The sequence below is a fragment of the Triturus cristatus genome, chromosome 10, assembly GCF_964204655.1.
Source record: "Triturus cristatus chromosome 10, aTriCri1.1, whole genome shotgun sequence".
Lineage (NCBI taxonomy): Eukaryota > Metazoa > Chordata > Amphibia > Caudata > Salamandridae > Triturus > Triturus cristatus.
This window is the reverse complement of record NC_140593.1, coordinates 193,054,751-193,081,909: the sequence shown is the minus strand read 5'-3', so window position 1 is coordinate 193,081,909 and position 27,159 is coordinate 193,054,751. Positions and strand designations below refer to the sequence as shown.

Sequence of the window (27,159 nt, the reverse complement as noted above, 5' to 3'; positions counted from 1 at the left end):
TCACAGACATGGTGCTCTGCTGACCCCAGCAGGCCACCATCCCTGTGATTTGTGTGTTTCCTAATGGGTTGCAAATTGCGACCTACCTCATAAATAGGTATTTTACCTAAACTTCATTTTAATAGTAAGTTTACGAGCACCAAGTCTCCGCAGTCGGGGTAAAGAACTCAACACATTAAAAGATAGTTCTTCGCCCCACTACCGAGTTTCCATAAACGTAATATTAAAGTGCAGTTTTGTGAATAGTGAAAAAGCGTAAACTTACACAAACGTGTAAGTTTACCTTTGTGAGTCAGGTCCTGGATAATTGTATTTATCTAAAACAGTGCTTACCCCATGGCATGACTTTACAAGTAATAAAAAAACATGTTTTTCTCTTTCAGTTGCTCTAAAATCTTCTCGCAAGGATGGAAATGGAAATCATGAGGAACAAAGAACAGCAAAACCAGGAAGCCCTGGGGAAAACCTGTATCTGCTTGAAGGAGAGCTGCTCTTACAGGTTGGTTCCAGGAACTTAATACCTTAACCATGTGCATCTCACTAGATTTTACACTGATGGATACCAATGCAAAGAATGTTCTGAAAAATATCACTCTTTTTGTTATCTTTAAGATCACTGTATCTCCTAGATGTTATGGGACATTTATATTATTGTTTCTTCTGTGCATCTTTAGAGTATCTCCAAAAACCAAGATGATACATCATTTGGATTTGATAAAATTGTGTCAGCAGATAATGAGGTACAAAACACAGGCAATGCTTGGGCTAGTACAATACACATATATTGTTCTTTTAGTTGGTTTAGCTAGAGGGCATCTAAGACACACAAACACGTTGGTTGTGTTTATATGTCAAACAGGTTTCTCTCTTAATTAATCTTTACTCCTGTTGATGTATCATAAGAAATATTTTGGCTATAATCCACCTTTCATCTGCAGGAGCTGTACCTCATGACCTTCAACCACTACTTATAATGACAGCCCATTTGACAAAAGGTTTACTTGAACTCAGAAGTTTGAAAAATTCTAAATAAAAACTACATTCACCTTTAGAGGCTAGCTGTTAGAAATTGGGTTACTGGTTGATTCGGGTATGACCCAGGTGAAGCAGCAACCAAAATACTAGTCAGAGGAGTAAGGGTCAAGCAATCCCTAAAGAAACCTGTGCTCACCCTCTGATAGCTTGGCACAGAGCGGTTGGGCTTAAATTAGAGACAATGTGTACAGTATTTGTGCAACACTAGGAATGGTAAATCAGTGAAAACACCAGACAAAAAGGATTCCACACCAGTTTAGAAGTATAGAACCTAGTTTAATAAATAAAACAAGATCAAAACAACACAAATTTGATTAGTTAAACTGGAGATATTGACTTTTAAAGTGTATAGTGAAAAATAGCACCAAAAAGCACAAAGCGCTATTGGGGACATTTGGTCGTGTTTTATAGGGACAAAGTCACAAATTCAGGCTGACCGCAATGAAGCGCAGTCTAGCTACAGTGACCCAGTTAGGCATGCTGAACAGAGTATCTTAATCCTGGTTGCGGAGCATTGCGTGGATCCACATGAAAGATGTATTGTGCAGCCAAGGTGATACTTCTGTTCCAAGATACAGCAAGGCTGCAGTGCGTAGTCCTGATGCATCGGTGTTGAGTATCCTGTTGACGGGGCTTGCAATTCAAAGTCGGGTGTCGAGGATGTGAGGCGAAGCTGAGGCGATACGTCACTTCCTATGAGCAGAAAAGTGGACATCTCTTTACTACACTAACTTTACACTCCATTCTCACCCTCCTGTGGGAAGACAATCTAACAATGCAGTGGCCCGAAAGACCTCTTCGAAGCAAAACAACTTGCACACATCCGGATCCATCACTAGATGGCAGAAATATGCAAAGCGTGGGAATCAAAAGCACTACATGCCAGGAACGGATGCTTACTGGGTAAGTAACATAATCCAACCATGTTTAGGGGAGAGAGCACAAGCACTTTAACACTGTTTAGCATTGGTAGAAAGAACAGAGTCCTAATGCCAGCAAAAGCAAGATCATAAAAGTGGAGGAGGAAAGTAAACAAAAAAGACCATTTCCAACACTAGTCTATCCTTGATGTGTGAATGTGTGTGTGTGTGTGTGTGTGAGTGTGTGTATATATATGTGTGTGCATCAATGCAGACATATACAGAGAGTTATGGGGCTTAACCATTCACACCTTATAGTGACAGATAATACATTGCGATACCACTCAAAGATGGCGCCCATGGTCAAACAATCGATCTGCCAACTACAGCACTCAAAGATGGCACCCGTGGTCTAACAACCTATCTGCTTAAATCTGTGAGTAAGTCTTTACTACCTCAATCACACTTAAATAATAAAAATTCATTATAGGACACCCCTTGTTAATAATAGCTTGATAACAAAAATCACACTTAAATAGTAAGAATTCATTATAGGAAAACCGCTGTTAATAATAGCTTGATAACAAAAATTACTCGAACACCCCACTACAAGATGGCGCCCACACATCACGTTGCACACTTTCCCAATAACATGTCATTAACTCACTGATTGGAAACACACCTCCGCTATATAAGGGGCAAGGGCTACCTTCCCATTACCGGCGGAGACAGGGAGAGGCACGCAGGTGCATTGGCCCTGCTACTACGGGAGAACCGTGAGTAAAAGAGAAATGGGAAACCTTTCAGATTGCAAGGGAACATCTCTCTGGTTTTAAAGCGCTTAGCCTGTGAAAAGAACTGCTTCTTAAATACAAAACCTGAGCAATTCATGTACTGGTGTTCTCTGTGTAAAACCTTCCAAACGTGCTAGGGATTGTACAAGGACTCTGCATAACGGCTTTTTAGCTCATTAGTTTTTTAGTTTTGTAGTTTCCAAAACAATGCGGCTTTGTTTTCAACGAAAACTTTATTAACAACAACAGTAAGGAACAATGAAGCCTCTTAACACTATTTACTCTGCCTCCTCTTATTCACAGTTCCCGAGTGCCCTCCCTGATCTCATGAGGTCCTGATTCTAATATTAAGGGGTGAGAAACATGATGTATTTTGCAGAAATCAATACAACAGTGTCTCAAGGTTTGCCATCAATTGTGGGGTCAACTTTCACGGTATCATCTACCTAGACAGCTATGGTTCATATACTTACCTTATGAATGAGCCTTTTCATAGAGTCACATCAACTTGGATACTCTAACCAGGGGAACAGTATGAACAATGGAATAAATATATGGATAAAGAACTACACTGGCACAATCTTATCATTAATCTTATACCTATTTATGTATGTCTGTCACTATGCTGAGAAAAATCATTTTAATTATTCACATCATTGTTATTATACATGCACCTACCCTAATCTATAGCGATAATACTCACACTAATGGATGACCCAGACAATATGAACCTACCATGACAAGATACTAATGCCACTATACTTTTGTCCTACACTTTTCTCTTTTCAGAAATGCTACTCCTATGTACAGATTTGGCAGCACTGGTTAATTTAGGCCGCCACTTGATACTAAAATTAAACTTCTTTTGGTCCTGAAGAAGTACTTTGGATCTCCTTCTGAGGCCACATACAGCGTGAAACATGTTGACCATTATAAATGTTCATTAGGGACAAATACCCAGCTACAGAGGGACATAATAGAGCAGCACCACACACTTTGTTTTAACAATGGATCTCCCTAATAAATAGCACCCACCCTCCCTCCAGTCATTTTTTTATGTTTGAGATGCTTTATTTGAAGAGAAACATAGCGAACGACAAATACAGGTCATATTAAGAGCATTGTCATACAAAGTCAAAAGGAGAGAAAAAATATTACAGGGTCAGTATAAGCTCAAAAACCTTAGGGACCTGAGGAAACAATACGAAAAGCATTTTATAAAATTTTAAAGGGAACCGAAAGGAAAAAGAAAGAGGGGGAAAAGGAGAGAAAAGGGGGAGGAGAAAGGAAAGAAGGGAAAAGAAAGGAAAAGGGAGATATGAGGCGTCTTAGTGAAGAGTAAATGGTATAGTCGGACAGAAGATAGATAAGATAGAGAGAGCAGATAAGGCAAGAGTAGGGAATATTTGAAAGGCAGGAAATAAGAATGTAAATATAAATAAGGTAAAGAGAATAGAGAAGAAGAGAGAAAGAGGAAGGGTAGAGCCGGTGTGCTTCATGGGGGTTTGAAGTTCTCAGAGGATAAAGGAGAAACAGACTTCGAGTTTAGAGCCTTAGAATCAAGATAAGTTGTGAGAGGCAACCAGAATAGATCTCTGTTGAGAGTAGGAGTGGAGGCAGCAGCGAAGCGAACATCAAGCCTGTGATAGTGACAGAGGGAGTTCCACCAACATTGTATCGTGAGTTTAGAAAGATCCTTCCAGTTGGAAGTAATGTGCTGGAAAGCCAGAGCCAACATGAGATCTAATAGGCCTGAGGAACTAGAAGGAATGTCAAGAGCGTCAGAGATACTACCTAAGAAAAGAAGAGGAATAGAATACGGAATAGAGATAGAGAAGAAGCGAGAGACATAAGACCACACCTGATCCCAAAGTGCTAGAGCAGAAGGACACAGAAAAAGTAAATGATACAGATCAGCATTAGGGGCAGAGCAGGTCCAACAGGTAGAGTCTTTATCAGGAGAGAAGCGAGAAATAGAGAGGGGAGAGAGATAAAGTCTATGATATAGAAAGAACATAGACTGAGTTAGTGAGGCAGAAAGGGAGATTTTCAAGGATCTGACCCAGACCTTGTCCCAAACAACTATAGACCATTCACAGCCCATATCAAGTTCCCAAGCAATTTCCAATTTGGATTTTGGACGAGTCGGATTGGGGGAAGAGAAAAACTTATAAATAAGAGAGGCTTTGGGAAGAGCAGAGAGAATCTGAAGAAGCGAGGACTGGGAAACAGAAGAGGGTGACAAGGGGAGAGAGTAGTAGACCTCAAGTATAATGGCCATTAGGACAGAGAATCTATGGAAGAAAGACTGAGGACAGTGAAACAAGAGTCGGAACCGAGGAAAAGAACACGGGAGAAAGCCATCAAAAAGCTGGTTAACCCATATCAGCCCTTTAGATCTCCACGCAGTCCAGCAAATAGGGCGATTATGGAGGAGAATACGTGAGTTGTACCAAATCGGGGAGGCCAAAAAAGATTCGCGGGAGATCGGGTCCGAGCGGACTAGAGCATGTAGCAGAGAGGTAGTATGTTTAAACAGGGGTAGAGGGGTGGTTAAATTCTTAGCAGTGAAGTGTACAACTTCAGAAAGGGAAAAAGGAGAGAGGAGTGAACGTTCAATGGAGAGCCAAAGAGGAGCTAGAGGGGAAGGCGTAAGTACCAGCCAATTAGAAGCCTGACGGAGAGAAAAGGATTTATGGTAGAGACGGAAATCTGGAAAGTTGACTCCGCCGTTAGCCTTTGGTTTACGAAGGACAGTAAGCGCAATTCTCGATTTTTTATTATTCCAAAGAAACTTAGAGAGACAGGAATCTATGCGTTTGAAATGGACATCAGGGATATGAACGGGGAGCATGGAAAGAATGTATATGAGAATGGGAGAGATCATCATTTTGATCGAATCTAGCCGACCCCACCAGGAGAGAAAAAGGGGATTCCAAGAAGAGAGCAACTTATCTATACGGGATACTACGGTAGTGAAGTTGAGCCGAATAGATGAAGAAATGGAGTTGGAGAACCAGATTCCAAGGTATTTAATTTTAGAGGGATTCCATGCAAACCCGGTAGCTGAAAACTGGTGAGGGAGACAAAATTTAGTAAGAGGGAGAATCTCAGTTTTATCGGAATTGATCTTGTAACCAGAAACTTGAGAAAAGGAGTTAAACTCAATTAATAAGGCCGGAATGGATTGGTCAGGATCGGAAATAAACAAAAGAATGTCATCTGCATACGCAGAGAGTTTCAAGTGGGTTTTACCATAAGGAAAGCCAGAAATAGAAATGTTGTTTCTAATGGACGAGAGAAACGGCTCTAAAGCCAGAACAAAAAGTAAAGGGGAGAGAGGACAGCCCTGGCGGACACCACGCTGCAAAGGAAAGTAAGAGGACGTTCGGCCGTTAACTAATACAGACGCTTTAGGAGAGGAATAAAGTAGAGAAACAAGAGAGATAAAATTAGGGCCAAAGCCGTGCCAACGAAGGGAGGCGAACATAAAGGACCAATCTACTCTATCAAAAGCCTTCTCGGCATCCACTGATATAGCAGCTAGAGAGGAGGTAAGAGAAGGTTCTTTGTTGAGAACATTAAGAAAAAGACGGGAGTTATCTGAGGTAAGTCTACCCTTTACGAAACCGCATTGTTCCTTACCGATAAGGTGTGGGAGAAAAGAATCTAAACGTCGGGCAAGAAGTTTAGCAAATAATTTATAATCTACATTAACGAGGGATATTGGGCGATAGTTCTTACAGAATTGCGGGTCACGACCATCTTTGGGTATTAAGCAGATGGTAGCCTCGTGAAAGGTACCAGAAGCCGTGCCGGAGGTGAAGAAGGATTGAAAAAGAGAGAGAAGTTTGGGAAGCAAAAGATCTGAAAAATGTAGATAAAATTCCACAGAAAAACCATCCGGACCCGGAGATTTACCCTTGGTTAGAGATGTTAAGGCATTGTCCAATTCGGTGAGAGAGAGGTCAAGCTCAAGATCAGGGAAATTAAGATGAGAGGTAGAGGGGGCAGGAATTTTGTCCAAGTAGGATTGAATGAGAGTAGCCGAAGGGGGGGATTCAGGGGTATAAAGAGATTGGTAGAACTGCTGGAATTGGGCGAGTATATCCTCTTCCTTGTGGAGGAGACGGTTATCGTTGGAGTATATTGAATCAATCAGGTTACGCTCCTTGCGGGACTTAAGATAGTTGGCCAAAAGCTTACCTGACCTGTTACGACCTCCGTAGTAGCGGGCGCTGCTGCGGAGAAGTAATGAGGATGCATTGTCAGTAGAAATTTTGTTGAACTCGAGTTTGGCACGTATAAGGTCTGGTACAACAGTTGGAGTAGAAGAAGTGTAAAATTTATGTTCTAAGGATTTGATGTGAGAGAGAAGGTCTTTTTGTTTCTTAAGATAAGATTTCTTTTTCTTTGAGACAAAGTCAATCACAAAACCGCGAGCCGTAGCCTTGAAAGAGTCCCAAATAACATGAGGGGGTAAAGAAGGATCAGAATTAAGTAGGAAAAATTCTGTGGCAAAGGAAAGGAAGGAAGAAGAAAAAAGGGGGTCTAGGAGGAGAGAGTTATTAAAGCGCCAGCGGGAGGACTTGGGGTGAGGGGGAAGGAGATCAAAAACGGTGACAATAGGAGCATGGTCTGAGATAACTATCGGCTCTATAGATGAGGAAAGAAGATTTTGAGAGAGAGATTGAGAGAGGAATATATAGTCAATCCGGGAGAAGGAGGCATGAGGGGGTGAGAAGAACGAGTAGTCTAAAGAGTCAGGATGGAACAGTCTCCAAGAGTCAAGAAGGTGAGATTTGGAAATAGTGTCAAGGAATTGTGTATGTGATTTGTGGGGGGTGAAGCGGGCAGAGGATTTGCGATCAAGAAACGGATCAACAATTTGATTACAATCCCCCCCTAGAATGAACAAAGAATCACTGTGTTGGAAACATTTAGAAGTTATTAGAGGCCAAAAATTACAATCAGGGTGAGTGGGGCCATATACATTAAAAACAGTCAAGGAAACAGAATTAATTAACAACTTAGCTAAGACCCAACGACCCTCAGTGTCATTTTCTTGAAAGAGAACTTTACATTTCAACTTCTTGTGACACAATATGGCCACACCATTCTTTTTGTTAGAGGTAGGAGAAAATAGAACCGTTCCCACCCAACCTCTTTTTAACTTAAGAGACTCCGCCTCAGAGAGATGAGTCTCTTGCAAAAGAACCAAGTCAGGGGTATAAGAGGCTAGATGGGAAAGCACTCTCTGCCGCTTAATAGGGCTAATAAAACCTTTCACATTCCATGAAATAACTTTAAATTAAATCACAATAAAGTGTGTCAGGAACAGAGAAAAAAGGAGTAAAACCAAAAAACGCCACAAAGAAGAATAACGAACAGAGGAAAGACAAGAGCAAGACAAAAGAAAGTCGAAGAACATGGTGAAAAAGAGAGCAAGAAGAGAGGAAAGGAAGGAGAGGGGCGAGAAAAAGGAGAAGAAGAAGATACAGTACATATCCAAAACGGACGACTGAAGGAAACATACCTGAAGGGGGAAGGGAGATGAGAAGATGACGACGGTGGGGTGTGGGAGGATTCGACAAGAACAGCCCTCCGAGCCGGAGAGCAACAACCCACCGCAACAGGACGGATTATGATTATGAGGAAGACGGACTAAATGGTATGGAGAGGATTACACGAGGGTTGGTCAAACAGAGAATCTGGGGAAGGAAAAAGAAACATGTTATGCAGGGATCATGGGAAGGTAAACAGTACACAAACAAACAATTAAATGCAAAAACAGAAACCCCAAACGACAACCGTTATGTAATCACATCAGATAAAAGGAGAATCAACTAGGAAGGGAAAAACTCCAGCAAGAACCTGTAAGGAAAAAAGACCAATCAAGTAAATAATCAACCAGTAGGAGGATTGGATGTGTCCATGCCAGCATTAGTCTGAGTGTGGATGAATTTCTTGAGCTCAGCCGGGTCTTGAAAAGTCCAAGTATTGTTCTGGTGAGTTACCTTGAAGGTACAGGGGTGAAAAAGGCCATACCTAGCACCCATAGAACGTAGGGGAGCGCGAAGAGACAGAAATTCTTTTCTTCTAGCAGCAGTGGCACCAGAGACATCCTGAGAGAGATAGACTCTCTGACCCATCCAAGAAATTTGGCGTTTCGCTCGAGCTGTGGAGAGGATCAGGAGGAGGTCAGTAAATTTAAGAAAGAGGATAATGACCCCCCGCGGTTTGGTGGAGGAGGAGGAACGAGGACCAAGTCTGTGGGCTCGTTGGATGCTAAGAGAGGTGGTAGCAGGAAGGTCTAACAACTTCAGGAGAAAAGAAGAGAAGAACGTGACAGGATCATCCCCCTCCAAAGATTCCGGTAGGCCATAAACGCGCAGGTTATTCCTCCTGTTCCTGTTTTCCAAATCCTCAGTATGTTGCTGAAGGGCAAGAAGCGACTTCTCCAAAGAGGAAATGCGATGGGAATTTGACTGAATATCTGGAACCTGCTGCTCCACAGAAGAAACACGGGCCTCCATAGTTGACCATTTGTCCTCAAAAAGCTGCATCTTAGCGTTAGTCTCCTTCACGAATGGGCGCAAGGCGCGGATCTCCTCAAGTATCAACTCCATAGAGATAGGGGGTGGAGATGACTCAGGTGGCGGAGGAGAGGAGTCCGGCTTCATGCGCTTAGGTAAAGAAACAGGAGGAGAGGATTTGCTGGAAGAAGATTGTGATGAAGAAGAGCGGGAGGGACCTGCTGTCGCCATTTGCTCTGTGGAAGGAGACTGAGGAGAAGGGCCTGATGGTGAGGAGGAGGCAGAGGAAGGCGGAGCCTTCGAAGGCACAAAGACAAACTTCGGATTGCGAAGCTTGCCCATAGAAGCTGGAGACGTGCCAATGATAGTGAGCGCAAGTCAAATAGGCAGGCCAACACAAACAATCTGGGTTCAGAGGCAGGGGTTATCAATGTGCCTACATGACCAGACCAGATCCATATAGCCCAGCGATTGTCCGAAGTGATAGAGGAGACTTGGAAAGGTCATTGAAAAACTCCGGGGTTGAAAATGATGTGAGCGAATATTAGGAGGTGTTTCCACACATAGTAAGCAATTAAATATGGATGTCCAATACCACGTTTAGTACCACATAAGGCTTGGCAGAGGTATCCTCAAGATTACATGTAAGTCATAGAGAAAGAGCCCCTGGTTTAAAATCCATCTCCAAGCGTCACAAAAAGCGTAGAAAAATAAGTTAAGTCATTCTCTGAAGGATTAAAGTAGACATGTAATCATGTAATCCTCGGGGAACAGCTCAAAACCACAGAGATATTCACCTACCAGGGAAGTTGCAGTGAGCTCCTCACACAGCTGCTCCTTGAAAAGCGATTAGGAAGTAGGAGTTACTCCACATTGTCCTGGAAAGCAGAGCGCGTCTGAAAACAGGGAAGAAAAAAAAAACTGCTGTTCCAGGTGCGCGCGCTGGTTACAGGCGAGCGCTGCTGAGGAGACAAAATGGCGGGCGTTCTGAGGAGCGCATTCAGCGCGACGAAGATAGCGTGTTTTGAACGCAAGAGGGATCACCCTTGGCTCCCCAGGTGCACATCCCGTTCTGCAAGCTGGACCGTCTCTGCGGCGCTGAGAAAAGAGGCTGGAAACTGGTATAATCAATCCGGGTCCATCCCGGTGCGGCGGAGCTCCGGAACTAGGCGGCCATCTTAATCGGCGTCCAAGCCACGCCCCCCCCTCCAGTCATTTTTTAAATACACCAATTTAGACTTCACTGCCACTTACACCCAAATGGCTTCTCATCAAAAACTCTCCGATAAAGTGACCCTTCGGGGGACCCGTAGGGCATTGCAGCCCCGGCCCTACGAGGAACAAAGCCCAAATGATGAAGCAAGACATCCTTCAGGGTGTGTGAGGGCATTATGATGAGGACACACTGTCCCCCACAGATAGAGTAGCACACGACAAAGGTTTCTTCCTTTTTCTTCCTCTACAAGGAACAGTGACTCCCTTTGTGTACTAGTTACTTTTCAGGAGCAAGGGTCACTGGACCTAATAATTAGCTCCTAGTGTCCTCCCTCTCTATAAATAGGATGATATGCCTTGTAGTCAGAATGGTATTTTTTTGGTTTTGGAACCACTGCACTTTAAATCTCATCTATTGACTGTCGTTTCCACCTCTTTGAGAACCCGCAGTAGTTTCTTTTCCAGGGTGTATTCATGTGCAAGTTAAGGTTTGGTTGATAAGTTATTATTCCAGGCGCTTTCCCAGCAGTCAGACGTTTGGGGCTCCACCTGCTTCCTCTTTACTTAACATCTCATTCAGGAGGCTTACCGCCCAAAAGCGCCCACCAGTACACGGGCCGTGGGAGAATGGGTAGGCAGGGAAGCTTCATGTAATACATCATCTATGTCATCTAGTACAAGGATGGCAATGAGGATGTGTACAGTCGCAAGGCAGTTGGTTGTTATCTTGTTGGTCCCTGCTTGCGAATGCACCAGGGTCTCAGCTTCATCTCTATCAGAAGTCATATGCGGAATGAAGGATAGACCCTTAAATAGCCCTGTAAAGCATCCTAGATTTGCCACCCTATCTGTACAACAAGTGTGAGTTCTTTTTTGAAGCTACTACCTTCTAACATTCCAAAGTAGATACAGCCAGTTTTATACGACTAGATGATTTCTGGTTCATTTTCTTTGCGTTTAATTTCATCCTTGAATTTTAAAACTGATTGCAATGTAAAAGTTCAATCATTCCTGCAATCTTCCGAAACATTTTTTAGCTTTCTTTCAGCTCATCAGAGGTGCACGAAGTGCAGACTGAATACATTTGGAAAATATGAGTTCCAGTTATGCAAGGAAACACTTCCGGGTTCAAAGCACTCAGGCCCCGGAACCCCAATCTGTGTTCTGCATAGGTGATAACGTCATTGCAATAACTCTGAAGAGGTGAACACCGGTCCTCAGAGAAAATGGTTTTCCAAGTCAAACATTCCAGGCATTTGCAACTATATATACTACATGATGTCATGATTTTAAAAGCTCGCCTTAGGAGATGAATATGTTGAATAGCGTCTTGGGAGTGCAATCTGTTACTAGTAGCTGCTGCCTGGCAAATGTAAATTCAAATTAAAGTGAAAGGGGATTCAGTTTCCTCTGATGTTTTCACCTGCAGACCGAGCATTATTTGGATTTTACTGGAGGTAGTTTCACTTGGAACCCAAATTCATTGCTGAGGCATAGGCCTTGTTCCATAAGGTTTTGCACCAGTCCTTAACTGAAGCAGATACATTGGGGCAGATTTATGAGCCCCTTGCGCCACTTTTGCGTCACTTTTAACATGGGAAAAGTGACGCAAAAGTGGCGCAAGGGGCTCATAAATCTGCCCCATTGTGTTTCTTCTTTCTTTTTTTTATAGTAGAGTATATGAATATTGGGCAGGCTGCAGCTAAAAGTCTGCAAGGCAAAATTGTGCAGCACACGGATTTTGCATTCTGTTTACAGTGTTTACATAATATGAATTGGAGAAAATACATTTTGCTACACGTTTCTGCTGTGATAGATGGGCCACAAAGCAGCCCGAATCAGTTTATCACATTTCTCTTTATGAGGGGTGCAAAACCTTTTAAGATCGGTTTACTGCATTTTGTAACCATGGTTAATAATTGCAGGCCAGATATTTTCCATTAGCACTCCTAGTCCATGTATAAGTTAATCATATACATCATGTATTTGTTAAATATTACTTCGCTTTCCCTAGTTTTATATTTGTTATATGGATTCCGTTTGCTTGCATATGCAACAACTCTTGTTTAAAATGGATTTGTTCTGTCTCTTGCACCAAAGTAAGTTTAGTTTGCACCAAAGGAAGTTTAGTTTCCACCAAAGCAAGTTTAGTTTGCACCAAAGCAAGTTTGGCCGCCTATGTCGAATCCAGCAAGATGCCTTTGGAGCGTGACAATTTCCCACCATTTTCGAGCACTTTGCACCAACATTTGCCTTGAAATACAATATTTTCACCAGTTAGGTGGTGCAAATGTTGGTTCAGTTGTCTGGAACCTGTGCCTCTTCAGGTTAAAAATGACCGTGTTGCCTTTAATTTAGATCACCAGGTGTGCATTTGAGGTGTTTCTGCCCTTAACAATAGTCATTGCTCTTCTCCCGGACGAGTGCTTGTTTTTAGTCGTTTCTGGTGTGGAGTAATCGGCTCCTGAGAAGTTTGCAAGTTCAATAGATTTGTGTGTGTGAGTACAGGCACGCAGCTGATGACAATTATATTATGACAGCAGGGACCTCTCCTTATTGCTAAACACTTCCGGATGTTTACTAAAGATTTCTTAGTTCCACTGAGGTCCATTTACAATGTGGCCAGTTAATCAACAGATAGAATTGCTCTGTGCATTTTCTGACATTTGCCCGCGCTGATCTAATGTCTGCACCCGGGTTCATTCTCTAATCTGTACTATGGTGGGCGGGGAGTGGGAAGCCAGTCACACAAAGCTCTTGTTTTACGGAAATAGCTGGTTTCCTGACTGCGGTACAGATTGTTTCTGCAGAGCTTTTCCAGGCAGTGTATTTTTAACCACAGACTTTCATGCACCGGGTCCATTCAGGTTTCTATAGTTTAAGCTTTGTTCTTAAATATTTAAGGGTATGGAAATAGAGACACGCATTTTCAGAACTAGGTTGCGTTTGTTCGTTTTTTTTTTCTCCAATATTCAAATTGTTCTCATTAAAAAAAAAAAGAACATTGGCAAAACCAATGCGTCAAGCTTTAATGTGTGAACCGGTTTCCAACATGGGCATTCCTAAATACAGTTCAGCACATTAAAGCCAGACCTGGTGGCTTTGCCAGTGGTTGGTTTACAAATAGCAAAAACGGATTGCCTATTTATAGAATACATATAGGAAATAAAGCAATGAATGTGGCAATCGGTGCAGCGATTGACTTTACTTTCAGATGTGAAATAGTTTCTCTTGCGTTCCAATGGAAGCACTCCGTAGGAAATAGAGTAATACAACCAGCAATCGATAACATTAGGTAAGAGAGCAACTGTGCTCTGGCTGGAGCCGAAGCCAACAATGTGCTTTTAAATAATTGGTACAAAAGGGGGTGGTGATGGACGGAGCATCAGAACCAATCAAACACTCACACCCAGTCAACAGATCTGGGTTTGATCCATCACCGTTCTTTTGCCCACTCTGCCACCCCAGTTCAGACATGGCCATATGCAAATCAGTCTGACCCTGTGCCTCATGGGAACAGTCCAGCCCGATTGGTAACAATTGATAGGTGATGTAGATACCTTCTCTATCGAGCCACAGCTAAATACATTTCAGGTGTTGGTATAAGTAATTGAATGAACAGGTTTAGCTATTTTTTTTGATTTCTTACAAAACAAATGCTTATACAAATGAATGAAATGAGGAAACAACCACTATACCTCCAATTGTATGCATAGTGACTATAGTATATTGGACACTATAGTATATTGGCCCTCATTATGACTGCCACTTTATTCCGCTGAGTGACGAAATAGCAGTTATAGCCTCATCACAATTATGATAGCTGCAGGAACATCTTAGATGTGTTTATTTTCACCCAAAGATTTATGCTGCTCAACGTCTGGGCCAAAATGAGAAATTACAGAACAGAATTGTGGGTAATAGCTCATTTGTTAGTGAGGCCATACTGTAGGTTTATTGTTCCTTAACTTATTGTGTGTTGTCATCTGCCTTGGCATATGCTCGGTGGACCGAACCGGGGGTGGTAAAGGAACTTGTGTATGTGTTTTGCTGTGTTACTATCCTGAAGTTCAAGGAAGGTGCAATTAGTATTGGTTAGGCAAAGAATACATTTTGATGACTCATCCTTGGTGTGGCACCAACCGACCCAGTCATGCAAGTCTTAACAGAGTTGTCAATTTTTAAGAAAGGCTTCAATATAGTCCGCAGAGAGTCGCAGTCCTCCTCAAATCCCTCCAGAGATACTAGTATGTTTATAGAGTCCCACAAAGCAATTAGGGGCAAGAGCGGCCCGTGCAGGTAAGAACGATGGGGGCGGTGAGGCCGGGTTGGGTGGGGGGGGGTTATTTGTCAGACGATGTGGAGGGGAAATTAAGTAATACATTTTCCCTCGTCGTCGTCTATCAAAATCACCCCCCACCCAGCCCCACCGCTCTTACCTGCACGAGACGCAGCTGATTAGGGGGAAAATGGGCAATGGTGAAAACACCGGAGTCTCATCAGGGAATCTGCATGCTCGTCAGAATGGCATTTCTCTGTAGTTGCTGGAGGCAACACTCAGTATGTTCGTCCACGGCATCACATAAATGTTCAACATTAGCAGAGCCTAACCATACAGAGAATGGGTTACTTTGCAAGATCGAACAGGGTATTCACCAAGGTGGGTGTGGCAGTGACCTGGATATTGATTATTAACCCCCGGATGCTGAGGTGATTCAGGCAAAGGCAGGATTGCATTGGGATCACAGGTAACCCAACAGCAAATGCAATAGCAAAAAGCAAGAAGGAACCAAGAAGGTACAGAATACTAAATGATAAGATGTAGAGCGGCGTTCTGAACTAGGAGACACCTGCAACTATGAAGCATTGCCAGTCACTCATGAGATGCTAACAGGGTCCTTTGTACATGCACAGCCACTTATGCCTTTTCTGGGAGTGACCCTTGCTGCCATAGAACTCTACCTCTAAATACAATTGTGCACACTAGGCACCACCTTCTAGTTTTTTATAGTCTCCATGAACTTCCTGGTCTGAATGAAATTGTGAAATTAAGTTGATTGGATGTAGCATGTGAGTTCCAGCACCTACAAAGGTGCAGCTGGTTTTAAATGGAGTCCGGTTACACGTAAGGACAGTATAGTCTGAATCTTGACAGTACTCCAATGATGATTTGCCCTGATGAGTCCCCACCTGGTTTGAAATTCATGAAAATGTCAAATTAAATGGGGAGCACGAACAAATGCTGCAGATTCACATGATCTATCAAAAGCATCATAATACTTTGATACTATTAAGTATTGCAACAGTCCATGCTACCATCTAGAATCCAACATAGCCTCCACCTCATGTTCATGAGTGCCATCAACCAGGGTGGGTGGAGGAGGGCAAACTGTCCTGGATTTTGTATGCAGCACATTGACCACTGAATACTTATGCTATGGTGTACATAATAACAGTTTTGCAGTCCCAACCAACTGCAAGATTTGAAAGGGACTTACAAACTGAGGAGAGAATTTATGATGAGACCCATGGTGGGCAATAATTTAGTGGACATCCAGACAATATTTCCTACCTTGTGAGATGGTGGCACCCGGCAATGACAGACAGCATGGCATTTATAATCTTCTTTTGCCTTCACTAAATATTGAAAGGTTGACTGTCTTACAACCCTTATGAGACAGACACATATTAACAGCTGAGACAGAAGTTGAAAAGGTAGAATATGCTGGATGTATGCCAATAGTACAATAAAATGGAGAAAATCTCATTATACCACCTAAAGTATTGCTGTGAGTGACTTCTGATTAAGAAATCGATTTACACTGCTCTATTTAATGATTCATAGGAGAACACTGAAGATATTGTTCGATGTTTTGATTCCGTCTCTCAGTCTGGCCATTTGTTTTCAGCTGAAAGGTGGTAGAGAAAAAATATGCCGTGGCTAACCTTTTGCATAACCCTTTCCAAACATGTGCTGTCAATATGTTCTCCTATTAGAGATAATGGTAGTTCATTCAATCTAACCATGTGCTATAAGAAGATATTAGTTAGCTCTACTGTGGATGGTATTTTCTGCAAAATAAAAAGTGCTCCAATATAGTGAAATAGTTCACCACAATCAAGGGTGTAGTGTAAGCCAGTGAGTTTAGGAATTCAGCTTTAAAATCCATTGATATTATTGTCCTGGGTTGATGGAGCGTACGGTTGGTTGATGGATTGTATAATCCAGGGCGCTGGGTATGGGAATTCTTAGGGTGTATATACACTGACATAGTCTATGATGGAATGCAACTCATTCAGCCCACACAAATAGCTGGTAAGATGTTTCTGAAGTGTTGCTATCCCAGATGTCCTGCTGCCTGAGTGTCATGGTACCACTGTAGTGCTGTTTGTGACAATTCCTGATATTTAAAGCATTCCCATGACACAATGATTTATATTTTTATTCATGCTCTCCCTGGTTCCTGTATCCATTGCTCTGCATCAGTTTATTAGACACACTACCCCTTGGAACACCAACTTCCTTACATCTTGATCAGTATTTACATCAGCAGAGATCTCTGCACTCTCAGCAGAGATCTGTGCACTCATAAATTGGTTTAACCCCACACGAATCTCTTTGAATACCTGGCAGGTGAGAAACTGTAAAGTTCTGTCATAAACGTACATTTACAACTAAATATACATTTTTGAAGAGGCCCTCTGGCATCTAAATGTCCATCTGTGCGAACCATCACCAAAGGGAGCGTTTGTTTACATACCGGACCAGATGTTATAGGTGCTTAATCAGTACCCTTGATTTCACCAGGAATTTCCTGATGCTTAAGGAAGATTCCTTTTTGGACTTCAAATGCATAGTTCTTAAAACAGCCTTAGTCCCCTGAGTCTACCAGTGTCAAAAGAGCAACTGGTCATTCCGAAGTAGTTATTTTTGCCGTTTTTCCTTTCTTTCTTAGTGAGTGCCTCACAAACACTCCAGATGTGCATCAGCTCATCTGTGTTAGTGGAGATCTCTGGGAATTCTGATGCAGTGGGAACAGTTTTGTGAGGCATAGCCTTTCTTTTCCATGCTTTTCCGCTTCTGCTGCGCGTCTCTTGGGAAGGCAAATTCAGTGTTCGCCATAGTAGAAGTGGGTCTGATAATGTATCTATAAATTGTTCTTCAAGCCTTGGCAGAATATAGCTGCTGCTGCTTTATCAGTCCAAGCACTCCCTCAAAATAACTGTTGAAAGTGACTAATGTAGGAGACCAGCTGCTGGTTGAAGCAGGAAAAGTCCATTTAGAGTAAAATGCTGTAGAAACTGCCCAAAGTTTGGCAACCAAGGTCTTTCCTTGCTATTCGGTGGTGTGTCCTATGCCATGGCATGTTGCAAGAGATGAGACGCTATAAATGCCACCTTGGCTACCTTGTTAGCAAAAAGCTGTGGCTTTGAAAAAAATATAGTTGGCATTTTGCTAAAAAGGACTGAAATTGCAACGCGTCCCCTCAGGAGGCGGGTATACCAGAGGATAGGAGACAAGAATTTGGCTATATCTATTAGTTGTGTAAGGGTGTGCAGTCCCTGGGATGCAGTGGTAACAGGTTCATTGTGAGTAAGTTTATATGAGTTCACAAAAAGGCTGTTTCCTGCGAAGCTGTATTAGGTTTGTGTTACAATCTCTTTCAGAAGACCACAGAGCAGACATAGGTCACTGTGCCCAATCGTGGGGGTTGAGGCCTTTTACGCCTGCTGTACCGGAACCTAACCTATTACGGATACAGAACAGCTGGGCAAAATACTACCCTGTCAGCACTTGACTTCTCAGGGGTAGATAGGTGCAAGTTAAGCAAAAGCACAAAGCACAAAATACAAACTGTGACCCCAGTAATCTACCTGTCCAGTCCAATGCTTACTTCTGGAAAGAAAATACGTGTTTATTACTCTCGCAGTGTATAATACAGCACAGTCTCTAACGGTCAACGCTCTAGCACTTTCCTAGGCAGCATGCCCTGGGTCTGGGTCCTCCCCATCCCTCCTCTACACTAACAGACGTGTTTCTGGTGGTTTACTAGAAGCAACCCCACAGGTGCTGACCGTGCTAGCAGTGTGCAGCAAAGTTTCACCTTGGCCCTCAAAGTGCAGCTCACTATTGCCCTAATACGCTGAGTTCATACAAGTTTCAAAAGGCCTACCAGCCCTGCTCTAGACTTACTCTGTTAGGGCCGGAAGAATTGTTCGGGAGACAAGATGTTTCTTTCAGTGCACTGGTGATGTGCGAGATGCACCGCATCTTCTATTGGTCTGCGGAAGTCGCATGCTGAGGCGGTTGCAGTCGGGTGCGGCTTCCGGATGCAACAGTCCACTGCCCCTTTAGTTCCCGCAGGCGAGGTGATAGGGTAGTGGCAGTGATGCAGGGTGGCTTCTGCTCTTGACCTCGAGGCTCTCTGATGGTCTGAAGGACTTCACCAATACAGGCAATGGCCCCAACGGTCCTGGTAGGCCCCTCCTGGCACACAAGGGTCACGGGCAAGGGCAACAGCTCCAACAATGGCCCCAACGGCCCCAACAACGGCCCCAACAATGTCGTAACAGACAGTGGCCCCACCGGTCCTAGTGGCCCCCTCCTGGCAGACAGGAGTCATGGGCAAAAATGAGAGCCCTAACGAGCGACAGCCCAAAACTTCCCAGTGGCCCTGACAGGGGTTACCGACTTCCTCAAGAGGACGGACAGCTGTCTCTTTCAGCAGCGGTGCCAACTGGACTCACATTTCACTCACCTGGATCTGCTCACAAGGATTCCTGCTGGGCCTCGACCCTTCATCACAGGGCACACTAATCGTGGCAAGCTGGCAGAAGGCTGGTGCTCCAGGCATAGGGCAAATGTGCTTGGCTTCCTTGGTGATGACCTCTCAACCAGCTTCGAGACCAGCAGGCCTTGGTCGCCAGTCCTTCTTTGCAGCCGCTTGAAGACATGGTTATCTTTTTTACAGTTTGTGGGTTGCTGCCTCACACTTTTATACTGTTCTCCCAGACACTAGTTGTGATTTAGTCTCTGGTCTTTGAAATTCGAGTTGTGGATACAAAGTCCCTTGAAGTGCCCACTCCTCTCCTGGTTTTTGTTGATGGACCTACAACACTGGCCATGAATGCAGCTTCAGGGAAACTCCTGGGTGTCACCCTCATTGATGTATGCCTTAAAAAGTTTCAAAGGCCTTAGCCACCCCCTTTGTATGATTCTGTGTTCCAGTAGTTTGTGCCTGTTTCTCTGTCTTCAGTGTTTACCCTTCCAAGCCCCCAGGAATGTTAGCAATTCATATCTCGTGTCTGGGTCTGCAGTCCAAACGTCCTTCTTAGCTCTCAGAAGACCCGAACTTTCTAAAATGGAACCCACAGGCCTCCATATTCTGGACGTCACCCATGCACATATACATGCAACACAGCTGTGCTTTAAGGCGTTACATACATTCACCAAGTAGGCCAAGGCGAGTTATTTACACATAAGCAGATCTTTACTTGAATGGGCGGGTAGGCTCCTCTCAGTGACACAGGTAAAAAAAATATGTTCAAATTGCTGACTACCATAAATCATAAAATGGTTATGCTGCCACTACCATGGTTGTGCCGTTTAACTCTTGCCAAGGGGTGAAGCCGTTTGCCACTATGAGAGTAGTGCTTGGTGCACCCTTTCTGGTCTCACCAAATGGTATGTCCATGAGACAGGCGTAGGTCATAGTGCAAACACAGGATCCATGTGTGCGTATAACCAAAAATCAATAACAGGGCTCCAGGAATCCATGCAGCAGGTGCACTCACGGAAGGAGTGCACGTCCGTCACTACAGGGGTAGACTTTCCCATTGCAGCAGTTCATGTTGAATATTATAAATTATTGGGCCATAGCCTTAAGGCAATACATGGATGGGTCCATATTTTTTAGTCCTGACAAACTGTCATGCTTTGGGGAAGGTTTCTGTATGGCCAGACGATAGTCCCAGTCCTTCCCAAATTGCTTCATAGCGACTAATATTTCTATAGGTTTCTAGACAACAATTTGGGGGATAATAGGGAAGTGGAAAGACACATTCGTGTCTCTCCAGAGCATGCAAGGAACATCTTTGCAGACATCACAAATGGTAAATATTAATCGAGCATCATGATATAATGAATGGATAAGTCAGCAAGATTGAACAGGGTGTCTCCCTTACCATTAACCAAGGTAGAGTTGGAAGTGAAAATCCACTCGCCAACCTTGGGACTCATGCTGAATCCCAGGAAGCTGAAGCAAGACAAATGCTGAGCAAACAAAAGTTGTCAGGAATAAAGAAGAGGGCCCAGCACAACCCAACAACAAACCAGACAGCTAAGTGCACAGCCCTGGTGACTAGCTGAGAGACGTTCCATGGTTTTGGGCTTTAGGAGGGAAGGGTTGCTTAACGCGGTATACAGCACACCCAGGGTCCAAAGGCTGGTAAGATTTGTGAAGATACCCGAGAAGTCATCCTGAAAGGGCTTTCCAAATGATTACATAACATGCTGGACTTGCCACGTAGACTGCCGGTGAGGCATCAATTCCAAACCAGGTTTTCTTTGCGCAGGTCTGCTTTCGAGTCTGATATCAGGTTAGAATCATCTATCAGTTCCTACTCATTGACCGCGCATTGGTCAGCAAGTATCTTAAACTGTGGGGTGGATAAGAGGAAACAGAATGTGGCGAGAAGGTGAGTTGGTTGAAGGAGGTTTAGTATTTTGTGCTGGCGGAATGGGGGGGGGGGTTTAATGCAGATGGGAAAGAGTGTTGAGAGCAAGCGGACCCAAGAGAAAAGAGGAAATTGAGAAGAGGAGTTGAGTAAGTAGAACAATGAGAATGGAGAAATAATGGGTCCATTTACACAGCCCTAAGCCGACACATGCCAAAAGTCTCACGGTTTTTTAAGCCAAAACATATTTTAGCTTTCTCCCACCTAAAGTTGCTCTGCTTCAATTTAGGTCAAGGGGGGGGGGGGGTGACATCCCCCTGATTTTCTTCACAATCTCGCACTTTTCCCTTTTAAAATGTTGCCTTGTGTTTAAGCCATACCATAAATAATTATAATTGAGTTTGATGAAAAGTCAGCGGAAGATAATGTAGCAGACATCGGGAAACTAAGACAGGAAGAAAGAAAATGGAACAAGCTAAGAGGAGTTTATTGTGTTTATATAGAGATAGTCTGAGATGTGCTGTCCAGGTTATCTTCAGGCCCCTTCAGGCCATTGGTCACCTAGGACTGGATTTTGTATTTTCCGACACAATGTTATTACGAATAAACAAGCTGTCATCGCAGTTATTTCACAAAGGGGGGTATTAAAATGCAATAAATGACTGTGCGATGATACTGTATATCAGTCCACGCGTTTCATCTTGCTGTGTGTGTGTGCCATACACCTGTGGTGAAACTATAATACTCCTAACAGATGTAAAGAATACTGGCATTCTAGTCTAAAAAGCATTTAGGTAATAAACAAAGATTTAAATATGACACGCTGTAAAAGAGCTCCTCTTGCAAGCTTCCAGCCTAAAACAGGGACAGACTATGCCACAGTGTTGAAATGCGATGATCACAGACAAGTGCATCAGTAAGGTGGCGGTATATTAGTCCTTATGAAGCTCTCAGTGACATGTTTGATACCATTTTTATTAAGCTTTTGTTTGATTGGGTGACGAAGAAAAATGCTCATTTCAATGTATTTGCTTATGGCTGAAGTAATCTACCATACGTTCCGTATATAGAAAGATTGCAGTACAATAGGCCATTAACACCAGACTGCATAACACTTTGGCAGCGAACGAAATGGTGATGCTTTGAACTTATTATATACATTTCAATATTTCACTTTTGTACATTTTTTACACTAAACATATTTTAAAGATAAGGCAGAAGGAGTCTGATGCAAAAAGCTGTTCCATGTGTATAATTTTGACTTACAGCCTTACATATTTCAGAATATACATTACAATTCTCTTTGCTTTCACACATGCTAAAGGGTTTGTTTACTCACAAAGAGTTTTCAGTGTGTGCAGATCTCCTTTGGGAAGGGAGTGAGTTTCCACAGCTGAGACACCTGGGTGGTTTGTCAACACTTACCAAACATACATCATTGTTGATGTTCACAGACTCATTCAATGCGTTCGCCACGCTCCTGAAATTGTTACGGATTTACTCCTGATTGGGGCTGGAGACAAATATTTTGCATTACAGGAAGGTAAAGGGATGAAGGTAAGAAAGGGTTTTCTCCTAGGGAAAACTATTTTTATATGGAAAATAATGAAATAGGTAAACAAGTGTGGCTGAAGATTCTCTTTTTGTTTAATTGCAAAAAACGCAGGATTGATTGTATGTTTTTACTTGACAAAATGTTATTCACAAAAGTTTTCTTGAAGTATTCCTGGGAAGCTACAGCTGGCACCAGTGTTTTGTGTGAGCAAGTGGTTGCCTGTTGGGGCCACCAGCACTTATTTTTGGTGATCGGCATTTATTTTTCCTGATCAGACATTTCCGAGAGCAAGAGATGGACAAGCATCTGCATGCAATAGGTCTCGCATTTACGCATGTTTGAGCTATTGACATTGTAAATGACAAGGCCTTTTATTTATATTTTGGTTTTTAAAACATAAATAAAAGGCATTGTCAATTATAATGCCAATAGCTTAAATTCTCTCAAATGCGAGACCTATTGCATTCGAAATGATTGAAGGCATAGCTATGTTGCCCCCTTCTGTCTCCAGTGGCCCCTGAAGAGCACTCCCATTGCCCCTGACTAGCTTGATGCTACGAGTTAAATAAACAAGCCAGTGGTCACAACTGTGCACGAGAAACCCTCCTGCAGTAAGAGAAATTGATTAAAGAAAATAGTGCTTACAGACTAAAGAAGACCTACTGTGTAACAACCGTAGTAAAAGGGCCAGTCCTCATGGGAGGTTACAAATGAAGACAAGGCAATACTAAGCAGGGACCACAAAGCCTAATAGCGAATCAGAAGCCAGCATTTACGAAGGACAATGACACAAGCCAATGACAAATACGGGAGGAGAGTGGGTAGAGCTTCAAGTAGATACTCCAATACAGCATGGCTCGCAGAGCAGGGCATGCGCTGCCCAGGCTCGATCTAAACAACAAACAAAGGGGTAAGCAGGAGGAAGAGAAAGACTGAAAGCCCGTCAAAAAGAGAGAAATGAGGAATCTGCAAGAGTGAGATAAAGAGGAAGGGAGTGTTCAGTAGTGGATTACTTGAAGATTACGCAGCCATGGTATTGAGCGCACTAACATTTAATAGCAATGGCCGTGGGTGGCTGAGAACTGCTTTGGGCTCTGACACTCATTCATTTACAAGTCAAGCACTGGCTGGTACAAATATTCAACCGTAGCCTGGAAAAGTTTGAGAATTCCAATAACCATTACATTCTCACTCATCCTAGATAGCAAACCCAAGGGTACAGATCTATGCCTTTCTCTGTGATTCCGGCCAAGGATTCAGTGTGATGTGCCAAGATTGTATTGATTACTCACCAGCTGCCAGGATTTAAAACCAGGTTTCCAAAAGCCGAGACCAGCATCTTAGCCACTGAGCCCTTACCTTCTCCCCAGACTGGAAATTTGGTGTTTTTGTATTTGAACTATGTGAATGCTGTTCTGCTTGGCACAGTTGTTCCTGCAGAAGAATGTGTGGGAAAGTGCGGAAATAAACATAATTTTCACTGTTTGGGCATACGAAATAAAGAAATTGAGCATATAAAAAATGTTAAGAAATAAAGAGAAAACATTACAGTTTTCCTAAGGATGGGCATGTGCAGTGTGGGGAGTCTGAGAAAAAGTAGCTGCTAATTCTACACCCCCTGAGTTACTTTTACCTGAAGTATTGGTAACGCCTACAGTGGGGAAAATCCGAACCATTATGAGTTGGACCTGAAAGATCTACCAAGAAATGAGGAATTGCCAGAACAGTTTGTAATTCCATAATCAATTCTCCCAGTAGCTTCTCTTTTTCCCTCAGACTTTCAAACAGAGCCAAAATGCTGTTCCCACAGATCTTATAATTCCATTTGCTGTTTCCGACCTCATCAGAATTAAGATGCCACTAGTAATGAGCACCGAAGTGAGGTTGTCTTGTGAATAAAATGGTGAAGCCTGAGAAGCTCAAAAATTAGTAATTCCTGATGGTGCCTCAGATCATGGAAATAAGCAGGGCATCACTGAAATTTCGAACACTCAGGTGCCGATTACGATCCGGTAAAAAAATTCCCCGTACGACTCGTATCCGGTCTTTTTACCGTACGAATCGTACAAGTGCCGTACAAACTGCCAATTACGATTCGCATGGTAAAAAGTCCATACGAATCGAATTGGGAATTATTCCCCACACGTCCTCGGGTCGGAAAATGTGTCCGACACGTCCACGGACGATTTACCGTACAAATGTGAAAAGTGAAGTCCAACCGCGGAATTACGATCCATCCCGTGCGTCCGATGTTACAACCGTATGGAAAAAACACTGTCCGCACCGAACTCCCATAGCAACCATGGAGACATGTGCCCGCATACGCGCCGACCCCCCCCCAGCCCCCGTACGTTCGAGTCGTACCCCCACCCGTGTATGTCTACCCTTGTACGTGTCGAACCCCCCGTGTATGTACACCCGTGTACGTGTCGAACCCCCCCGTGTATGTACACCCTTGTACGTGTCGAACCCCCCGTGTATGTACACCCGTGTACGTGTCGAACCCCCCCTGTGTATGTACACCCGTGTACGTTTGAGTCGTACCCCCACGCGTGTATGTACACCCTTGTACGTGTTGAACCCCCCGTGTATGTACACCCGTGTACGTGTCGAACCCCCCGTGTATGTACACCCGTGTACGTGTCGAACCCCCGTGTATGTACACCCTTGTACGTGTCGAACCCCCCCGTGTATGTACACCCGTGTACGTGTCGAACCCCCCGTGTATGTACCCCCGTGTACGTTCGAGTCGTACCCCCACCGTGTATGTACGGTGCGTACCCCCAGCGCGTAGCGGGTGTACATACACGGGGGGGTTCGACACGTACACGGGTGTACATACACGGGGGGTTCGACATGTACACGGGTGTACATACACGGGGGGGTTCGACACGTACACGGGTGTACATACACGGGGGTTCGACACGTACACGGGTGTACATACACGGGGGGTTCGACACGTACACGGGTGGGGGTACGACTCGAACGTACGGGGGCTGGGGGGTACGACTCGAACGTACGGGGGCTGGGGGGGGTCGGCGCGTACCGGGCCACCTACTCTGGTCGTTTCGCGCCGTACTTCGCTTTTCCGGCACTTTTTGGGTGCCGTGAAAATATTGCCGTCCGGACTGCTGTCGGTTCGAATCGTGGTTCCTGGGTCGTGAAACGCTGCCTGAAAGCATCCCGACGTCACGTCGCAGCATTCCCGGATCACATTCGTATGTATATTTTCGTCGGTCGGTGTTTTTTACGATTCGTACGGAAATGGTGTTTCCGTGCGAATCGTAATTCCATGTTTGTAAAGTTTTACGACCGGGTACGAGTCGGACGGAGAAAACGCTCCGACCGACGGTTCGTACCCGGTTTTTACCGGATCGTAATCGGCACCCCAATTGGTATTTTGAAGTTTTGTTAAGGCCTTCCTAATATATTAAATGACATAATGTTGAAATTTATTCCAGGGCCAGAACGAACAGCAATTTAGTCCCAGGATACCTTGTTCTGTATTGTATTTTTATTAAGGCCTTTCAGATCTTCCTTGGGAATGTCTATTCAGTCTTCACCTTACCTACCTTGTCATAAAATTCTGGTAAGCGTGAATATTGTTAAAAAAGTAGGATACATGTTTTTATGGTGGTAATATTATTTACACAAAATTAAAGGATGCTTTTTTTTATAGTGCGTCGTACTTCCTGTCTTCCCTATTAAGTGCTGTAAATGACAGATGGTACTATTAGGCTGAGCTGGACTTCGAACTAATGACCTAAAGATCTCTGTATATCTCAGCAGTGCGCCTCCAGTCAGCTATACCTCTTGACTACAGTAGAAAAGATTAGCTAGTGTAATAGGTACACTACTCTCAGGAAGTGCCTCTAACTGGCATTGATCGTTGTTGTTGCCAATATCTTTTGCCATTTGCTTCTAGTTTTATGTGGGTCTGTCAAGAATTCCTGTCATACGAGGGGAGGAAAACGGTAACCAGCGAAAACGGACTACATCTCCCAGGATGCTTAGCGGTTGAGAGGTTATGTAAACAGGAGAGCTGTTACATAACTCAAGGGAAACACGCCCTTATGTAAACAGGAGAGCTGTTACATAACTCAAGGGAAACACGCCCTTATGTAAACAGGAGAGCTGTTACATAACTCAAGGGAAACACGCCCTTATGTAAACAGGAGAGCTGTTACATAACTCAAGGAAAACACGCCCTATAAAGGGAGGAACCGGGAGGTACAAGGCTGTCGGATATTGTGTTTACACCGACGTACCTGCTTCGTGAAGAGCAGTGTTCCGGAGTGGTGCTCCAGTAAGGCAAGAACGGAGGTAGGTCGAGTCGTTACTCCCTGGGCCGTGTCTTGCCCCATCGTCACCTGTGAAGGACCCGGAAGCTCTACCGGTCAACCATTGAGCTTCGCTTTTTGACTCGGCTGAGTCCAAGCGCAGTGGCGCTTTTGCTGGTTGGAGTCGTAACTCCCAGCCCGACCAGA

General features: G+C 43.7%; 1 protein-coding gene across 1 annotated transcript in view; it reads left to right on the top strand.

The window, feature by feature from the left end:
- The window catches only part of AHR (aryl hydrocarbon receptor), a 342,269-nt gene that overhangs the window by 167,978 nt on the left and 147,132 nt on the right, over nucleotides 1-27,159 (top strand). Inside the window, exon 3 of the mRNA XM_085630795.1 lies at nucleotides 384-499. Coding sequence (XP_085486921.1) covers nucleotides 384-499 — 116 coding nt within the window. The remainder of the gene's footprint in view (nucleotides 1-383; nucleotides 500-27,159) is intronic.